The sequence below is a fragment of the Bison bison genome, unplaced genomic scaffold, assembly GCF_000754665.1.
Source record: "Bison bison bison isolate TAMUID 2011002044 unplaced genomic scaffold, Bison_UMD1.0 scf7180017864388, whole genome shotgun sequence".
NCBI lineage: Eukaryota > Metazoa > Chordata > Mammalia > Artiodactyla > Bovidae > Bison > Bison bison.
The window spans coordinates 2,047,042-2,056,485 of NW_011494960.1; the positions used below are offsets into that span (position 1 = coordinate 2,047,042).

A 9,444-nucleotide genomic window follows, 5' to 3' on the forward strand; every position below is an offset into this window, starting at 1 on the left:
GGGCATTCACTTAGCACACTGTTGTATAGGGTACGCTACTGTACAATTATTCCGGTTTATTTTTTCTTTCAGGTATAAAATGTTCTCCTAGTCATGTTATTCTTTTCTCTGCTTAGAGACTTCTCAGAAATTTGATGACAGTCTTTTCGGTACCACATTAACTCCTCTTCATACAAATACAAATTTCCTTAAGTACATAAAATGAGTAAGACTTTAGCTGCCATACCATCCGTTTCCTAGGCTCAGCAGGGGAAGGAATTCTGTTTTGTGAGGCTTCAAGGCAAAGAATATTCTCAATGCTAGGAAGGTAATTTGTATACTTGTTCTCTCTGAAGGATGTTCAGCTTACTTTGATGTTAACATTTGGTATTATGTGGTTTTGTAAATTGATTTTTTGTTTGTTTTGTTTTGTTTTAATTTATTTATTTTAATTGGAGGTTAATTACAATGTAAATTGATTTTTAAAGCCTCAGGCAAAAGAACCAAAGCATTTCCCCCACCCCTTAAATGTCTCCTTTCTTCACTTAGTTCCACCTTACTAAAACTGGTCTTTAATTCCAATATTTTCCATTATAGAGTACCACTGGGGTAGATCTTATATAAAAGATTTGAACATTTAAGGGTACCAAGAAATGTCAAAACACTAAATGGTCCAATGTACGTTTTCTCCCAGGGAAATACAAAAACCAGGCTCTGTGGTCTGGAAGTGCATTTGCCAAAATTCAATCATAAAACAAAACAAAAACCCCAAAATTATCTGGGTAAGCCTAAGCACTAAGGTATGGGCTAAGACTCTTTGAGCCTGACTCTTTGAGACCCCACCTGTCTTTTTATTCCATCATTTTCAATTTGCCCTAATCTCTTGCTTGTTTGCCTAATTTTTAACTAGCAAAAAAACAAATTTCACTAACTATAAATAAGCTTAACTAAAATATGTTTCAACAAAGTGCTTATAAGTGATAGTGTTTGCATAATTTTTTAGAGGTGAAAAGACAGAAGTGCTCATGATCGACGGCAGGAACACATGTAGCTATTCTAGTCCAGGTAAGAGCCTGATGGTAAAATTTAACCCTACATTTTCCAAGAATCCCCCCATTTTGTATTGTATATGCTTATTTTTAGCCAGGAAAGAATTCTGCTACTTATGTTCCTGTTATTTTATGCACAAGGTGACCAAGCATAAGAGGCTGAATTTTTCTACCTTCAAAAATGCAAGTTTACAAAAACTCTACAAGTTTACAACAAACTACATTTTTTTAAGTTAACAAACTGTGAAATGAATCACACAAATAAGTTAATCTTGAGAGTTATACTAACAATAATTTTAATATCATATCAACTAAAATTCTAAAAGAAATATACATACCCAAACCTTCCGATTCAAATAGACATGTTTCATCTACTCCTAAATCTCGGCACCAGGATAAGAAATTTGCTGTATTGTCTCTGGCAAAAAAGGAGCCTGAGGGTGCACTGGCTTTGCATGGAATCTTCTTCAAGGGTAGATTCTGAAAAACAAAGAAATCTCACTCTGGTGGAATATCTGGCAGTCATCACAGTGACACATTTATGTTTTCAATAAAATGCTTTGGTATGACCTCACAGCAGTAAATAGATTTGTGAATAGCTGTAGGAAAGGATATGAAACACAAATGAAACTTAGTTGGTAATCAAGAGAGTATGAAAACCTATGCCTGTAAACATAAACTTGCCTTTTTAATATCTAGAAGTAAATATACATAAATCCTTTCCCTGGCTCAGACTGCCACTCTCTTTCTCTTCTACTGTTTTTCATGGCGGGGGCGGGGGTGGGGGAGGGACTTCTCTTTCATCTGTGTATTCTCAGTACTTCTCATAAAGTATGTATAATTGTATTTATCATTTGTGAAAGAAGAATGAAACACAAATATGAATATAAACATAGATAAAATGTAACATACACACCTCCATTCTTGTGTGCATACATAGACACACAATAAGAATTACACAAGAATTATAAAGTCAAAAGAGAGCAACAGAATTATCTAACCTCCAGAAGACTCTATCACCAATACCAAGAAAAGGAAATATTAAAAATTTTTATCTTTCAACAATAACATTCTACCTTCATTCTTCCAGACTATTTCCTTTTAAATCACAGATCATTGCTGTATTATGTAATACAAAAATAATTCTGGTTGGATTTCTGCTATCTGAACTTGAAAACATATTTACATTCTGCATCATTTCTCTTCCAGGATAAGAAAACGCTTAAGATAAGGGAGCGTGTGAACCTGGACAGATTTTTCTATTATTAACCCCCAAAATTTTAGCCCTAGAAAGCTCCCTTACCATACCAAATGTTATAAAGAATTGCGTGAGGTATTTTTTGTTCCTATAATAGAATATAACCAGTTTTCATGGCATTCCATGAAGTCAGGGTTTGATTCTACATGATGTGAAAGCCTGAGCCAAGTATTTGATGATTTGGGCTAGACAGAGCTTTGCCTCTGAAAGCAAAAAAGATCAAGGGAGAAGCATTTTATGATTTAAATTCGTATATAGGATTATTCCTTCTATTCTCTGTGAACAAGAAAACATAAACAAAATGTTGTTGACTGTTGAGGTCATTTACAAAGATGGTTATAAAAAATGAAATGTGGTCTTTGTGTATTGGTGAAGCCTGCAAATATCAAAATATTACTAGGCTTTTCCTGTCCAATGATATTATAGTTACATAACTAATATATTCAGTTACTAAGTCACTCAAAGAGTGTGTCTGTCTAATATCCAAGATCCATCTCTTTGTTGCTAAGTTTGTTTTAGGCTTAGACATAAAAAAAATTTTCATGAATATACATATATTGAGGAGAAGGGGACGACAGAGGATGATATGGCTGGATAGCATCACTGACTCGATGGACGTGAGTCTGAGTGAACTCCGGGAGTTGGTGATGGACAGGGAGACCTGGCGTGCTGCGATTCATGGGGTCACAAAGAGTCGGACACAACTGAGCAACTGAACTGAACTGAACTGATATAGATACATATAACAATGTGCATGCATGCTCAATTGCTCAGTTGTGTCTGACTCTTTGCAACCCCATGGACTGTAGCCCTCCAGGCTCCTCTGTCCATGGGATTTTCCAGGCAAGAATACTGGAGCCTACTTCAGGAAATGACTTCTCGACCCAGGGATTGAACCCGCCTCTCTTGTATCTCCTACATTGACTAGCAGATTCTTTACTACTAAGCTACCTGGGAAGCCCACATATAATAATACCCCTTAACCAATTTGGTTAAGTAGTGGCTTTCAAAGAAATGTTTTCCTACATGAATTGTAAAAGCAATAAAAAATAGCATAGTATAATATCACCTTTATAAAATATTCATGAACATCAATTAGTCAATATTTATTAAAACTAAAATACATACATCCTTAAATCTAGCAATTTACTCCTAAGACTATATCTTACAAATATAATAGTATTTTATATTTTGTACTATATCTTGCAAATATAAGAGTGTTTAAAATATATGAACAAGTATATTTGTTTGCAATGCTGACTGAATAGAAAAAATAGACATGAATGTGTCAAGAAAGTGATGGTTGAATAGTACATAATACAATACATAACACAATACATAATACAATAGAATGGACCTCTGTGCAATAATTTTTAAAAAATAAGATAAATGTATATCTGTTGAACCATAAGACGCTCAGTACATACTCTTAGGCAGATAATATACAAACACATATGTACACCACAATTTCATTTTATGATGTGTGTGTATACACACACATACACAGTGTTGCTGCTGCTGCTGCTAAGTCACTTTAGTCGTGTCCGACTCTGTGCGACCCCATAGACGGCAGCCCACCAGGCTCCTCTGTCCCTGGGATTCTCCAGGCAAGAACACTGGAGTGTATACCTGTGCCGGATTCATTTTGATATTTGGCAAAACTAATAAAATTTGTAAAGTTTAAAAATAAAATAAAATTAAAAAAAAAAAGAACACTGGAGTGGGTTGCCATTTCCTTCTCCAATGCGTGAAAGTGAAAAGTAAAAGTGAAGTCGCTCAGTCGTGTCCGACTCCTAGCGACCCCATGGACTGCAGCCTACCAGGCTCCTCCATCCATGGGATTTTCCAGGCAAGAGTACTGGAGTGGGGTGCCATTGCCTTCTCCACATACACAGTGTAGATGGCCATATATGCAGTTAAATTGCATATAAATATGTTGGATTATAAATATGAACACTGTGTTTATTTATATAACATTAATTTATGGAATATTCAAGTAGGATATCCATCAAATTAATAATTACCTTTGAGGAAGGTGATTGATGCATAGAGGATCATTTACATCTTACATAATTCCAAAATATGTAGTAAGATTTTGAGTGACTTTTACGTTTTATCAATATTTTCTGATTAAATTCACTTCTAAAGTCTTTTAATTCAATCCATTACCTCTTAAGTGAATCACCTTCTAGGGACTGGGAGTCCAATTACCTGAGTTCAAACCCAGTTGTGTCACTTTCTCGCTACAATAGTTTTTGAAAGATTACTTAATGTTTCTGTTCCTCAGTCTCCTCTTCTATTCAACATGTATAGGGGAAAAAAGTGCATCTCATTGACTATGTGCGTGTGAGTGCAAATTAAATAATATAATTCAAGTGAAGGAATGAGTTAGACAAGGCTGTGGTCTGTGTGGTGCTGGAGAAGACTCTTGCGAGTCCCTTGGACTGCAAGGAGTTCCAACCAGTCCATCCTAAAAGAGACCAGTCCTGGGTGTTCATTGGAAGGACTGATGCTGAGTCTGAAACTCCAATACTTTGGCCACCTCATGCAAAGAGTTGACTCATTGGAAAAGACCCTGATGCTGGGAGGCATTGGGGGCAGGAGGAGAACGGAACGACAGAGGATGAGATGGCTGGATGGCATCACTGACTCGATGCACATGAGTTTGAGTGAACTCTGGGAGTTGGTGATGGACAGGGAGGCCTGGCGTGCTGCGATTCATGGGGTCGCAGAGAGTCGGACACAACTGAGTGACTGAACTGAACTGAACTGAATTGAAGGAATATGTGTTCAATAAAGGTTATTATCATTGCCATCAATGCGTGAAAAAATATATTGAATTGCCTATGACTTCCTTCCCTTGTATTTTCTTAAAAGCATTTGATTTTTTTATAAGAACTCAGGAAAAGATTGGCAAACGATTTATTTGTATCATTCCCCTAAACTTGAATTTCATCTTTTAAATAGTTTTCCAGTAGAACTTTCTGTGATAATATTGGTAGAAATGTTCTATACCTGTGCTACCCATTGTAATAATCACTAGTAATTACTAGTGGCATGTGGCCATTGAGCACTTGAGCTTTGGTGATTGTGACGAATTTCTAAATTTTATTTCTTTTTAATCAATTTACACTTAAATAGCCACATGTGGCTTGTGGCTATCATATTAGGGAATTCATAATATGGAAAATAAAGGCATTATTTGGAGGCTTAGAAAGTCCAATATTTGACCACTTGACTACTTTCCCTCTAACTAATATTGTCCCCGTTTATTTCAAGCCCCCTCAAATCCAGTAGCTCCCGTGGATACAGTTACTGAGATACACAACCATGTTTCTCATTTGGAAAGAGTGGACTTAGGTGCTACATAGTACAACATGTGCTGCCCTAGTTACCACCCTGTGGGTGTTACAGCTTCAGAAGGGCAATAGTGATAACTATATTTAGAATACTTATAATTTACACCTACAGAACCAGGATATTTTTCATCATTTTACTGCCACAGAGCCAGATACAGTGCTTCACACATAAGCAGTCCTGACTGTTGTTTTCTGAAACACGTGGTAGGTGGGGAAGGAACAAACTAGCATTGTGAGTGCCTCCATGCTCCAGGCACACAAAACCTATACTTTCATACAGATCATGAAATTCTCATAATGTAACGAGAATTACATGTAATTTCTCATAATGTAATCCTTTTTAATTCTCAAAAAGTAATGCCATGAATTAGGTATATAATAGTATCTCCATTTTCCAAGATGGAAAAACTGAGCTCATACATAGTTGAAATCAAACCATTCAGCCTCTTATACCCATACACTTCTAACTGTTCCATGAAAGCTCACTATTGCCTGGAATTTAATATATTTCAGCACTTGATTTATTTCCCAAGGTTTTAGCCAGGTAGCATTAAAATAAAGAATTATGTATTTTCTTTCACCTATTAAACCTAGAAAAAATGGAGAGAATGGTATCTGTAGTTCTACATAGGCAGTGAACTGAAAATTTAATACTAGTAGTTTATTTTTTTAACTTTACTAGTAGTTTAAATAATCCATTTTTCACAAAAGTTTGAGACAAAATATTCCCCTTGATTACATCAAGTAGACATTTCAGATATAAAACAGAAGAGATATATAAAAAAAGAAATGGAAATTGCCAAGAACTAATATCTTTCCTTTTCCAAAGGGTATATAGAATGTACTTTCAAATATGCAGGCAATAAAGTCACTCTTTCCATGATGGAATCAAAGTTTCCACTGTATCCCTTTGCTCCTTTTAGTTTTACCATATATTTTATTGAAAAAAAAAAAAACTCTCAATAAAATTATTTCATTGAACATTCACAGTACCAAGGTATATGAACATAACTACCCAGTGGCTTTAGAAAGGATGAAAATATATTCTTCAAGACCAAATTACTGAAATTAAAAATGGGAAAAATTGTTTCTAGTACTGTCAACTTCGTCTGGGGACTCCTCAATAGACTTCATGCCTCAGACAGAGTGAGCTATGATTTAGGACAATAGCAACTGAACTTAATGGCATTGAATTCAAAATCAATCTTTCCTATCCTTTCTCTCTCCAAGATACATTACACTCTAGAGAATAGGTTCCACAGCAAAATTCGGTGTAAATTTCATGCTGTAACAATATAAGAATATTTACATAAATTAAAAAATATAATTAAACAAGGTTTCTCAGTAAAATTCTGGTGAAAGTGAAACTGTTAGTCACTCAATCATTTCTAGCTCTTTGCGACCCCATGGACTGTAGCCCACCAGGCTCCTCTGTCTAACGGGATTCTCCAGGCAAGAATACTGGAGTGGGTTGCCATTCCCTTCTCCAGGGGATCTTCCCAGACTAGAGACTGAGCCCAGATCTCCTGCATTGCAAGTGGATTTGTTACCATCTGAGCCAGCTGGTACACCCTGTAAAGTACCCCTGATACACCCTGTAAAATCATAAAGAAATTATTTAAATTAAAAGCTAGAAAAAGATGTTAAGTATCTTGAATTATCTGAAATTATTGCTGGTATAAAATAAAATGATACTGGAAATGAAGGTCTAGTGCTCAAAATTCAGGTTTAAAAGATGAGATGGACAATAAAATGTTAAGATGTTAATTAATTGAAAACTTATGTCCACACTATAACCTGCACACATATATTTACAGCAGCTTTATTCATAATTGCCAAAACTTGGAAGCAATCAAGATATCCTCAGTAGGTGGAGAAATAAATTGCTACATATGTAGAAAATGGAATAATAGTCAGTGCTTAAAAAAAAAAAAGATCTATGAAAAGACACAGTAGAACCTTAAATGTATATTACTAAGTAAAAGAAGCCAATCTAAAAAGATTTCATATTGTATAATTCCAACTATATGACATTCTGAAAAAGGTAAAACTATAGAGACAGTTTTATCTTTGTTACCATCGGGTTTCCCTGATAGCTCAGTTTGTAAAGAATCCTCCTGCAATACAGGAGACCCTGGTTCGATTCCTGGGTTAGGAAGATCCGCTGGAGAAGGGATAGGTTACCCACTCCAGTATTCTGGCCTAGAGAATTCCATGGGTTGTACAGTCCATGAGGTTGCAAAGAGTCAGGCAAGATTGAGAGACTTTCACTATAGAGACCTGAAATAATTAGGGGTTTAAGAGGAGGGAGGTAGGATCAAGTGATTCATCGTGAGATTCATCACACTGGGTTTTTAGGGCCGTGAAACTATTATGAATGAGACTATAATGGCATGTATATGTCATTATACATTTGTCAGACCCCATAGAATGTACAATACCAAGAGTGAACCCTAAATGGGTTCACAATGGACTTTGGGTGACTGACAATGACACATCAATGTGGATTCATTGATTATAACAAATGTACCGTTCTTCTATACTTTTTGCTCAATTTTACTATGAACCTAAAACTATTCCAAAAATTAAATTCTATGAAAAATTTATTATTAATTGACAGTTATTTAAGAAGCACCAGATGCTTTACAGTGGAGAAAATATAAGAAATTCAACAAGAAATGGATTCTTTCCATTTTTATTTGCATGGTGCCTAATTTTACATATACATCCACATGGGAATCATTATCTAAATGCCATGTTACTATAAAAAGCTTCTGTTCTCCCAACTAATGGCTTACATATGACTAGACAGAGATTAGCTTAAAAATTCCTGAAATCTAGTCCTACACTTGAAAATTCAGTTAATTGGTGAGGCTCTCTGAAAATTTTAAATAGAAATTTAATCTGATTCAATTCAACCAATCATTATTAAGTCACAACTCTACTCCAGTTCTAACATTAGGTACTGGAGGCAGACAAGGCCAAGGTTCATTTCTGGAGACTCTCAGTTTCTTTGAGAACGGACTTAAAACCACGGTATTATATGGTAAGAAATACAACAGAAGTTTAAGTATTTGAACAGAAGCTTAAATTTGGTTCTTTGGAAAATGTTAGGATGTGTCTTTAACTTTGGGGAGAGGTTGATCAGACATCATTATAAAAAAGCCTCACAAAGAAGCAACATTTTACAAAATTGAAGGATTTAAGTTCTCACCAAACCTAAAAAATGAAGAGCAATGCATTCCATAAAGTGAAAATCTGATAGAGACATGGGTGTTATGAGTATAGAATGCATGTGAAGGAGAAAATGATACCAGAAAAGTAAATTAGCCCAGGATCACAAGGGTATTTTATGTCTAACAAAAATTGCTAATATTGTAATCTCAGTTCAGTTCAGTTCAGTTCAGTCACTCAGTCGTGTCCGACTCTTTGCAACCCCATGAATCGCAGCACGCCAGGCCTCCCTGTCCATCACCAACTCCCGGATTTCACTCAGACTCACATCCATCGAGTCGGTGATACCATCCAGCCATCTCATCCTCTGTCATCCCCTTCTCCTCCTGCCCCCAATCCCTCCCAGCATGAGGGTCTTTTCCAATGACTCAACTTCTCACATGAGGTGGCCAAGGTACTGGAGTTTCAGCTTTGGCATCATTCCTTCCAACAAACACCCAGGACTGATCTCCTTTATAATGGACTGGTTGGATCTCCTTGCAGTCCAAGGGACTCTCAAGAGTCTTCTCCAACACCACAGTTCAAAAGCATCAATTCTTCGGCACTCAGCTTTCTTCACAGTCCA

At 36.0% G+C, this 9,444-nt stretch overlaps 1 protein-coding gene across 5 annotated transcripts in view; it reads right to left on the bottom strand.

The window, feature by feature from the left end:
• Positions 1–9,444, bottom strand: part of GAS2 (growth arrest-specific 2) — a 149,224-nt gene that overhangs the window by 103,273 nt on the left and 36,507 nt on the right. For all 5 annotated transcript variants that reach the window (XR_826908.1, XM_010858403.1, XM_010858404.1 and 2 more), the window contains one exon: positions 1,367–1,508. Coding sequence is in view for 4 of the 5 variants with exons in the window: in XM_010858403.1 (XP_010856705.1) it covers positions 1,367–1,508 (142 nt within the window). In the remaining variant the exon portion in view is untranslated. The remainder of the gene's footprint in view (positions 1–1,366; positions 1,509–9,444) is intronic.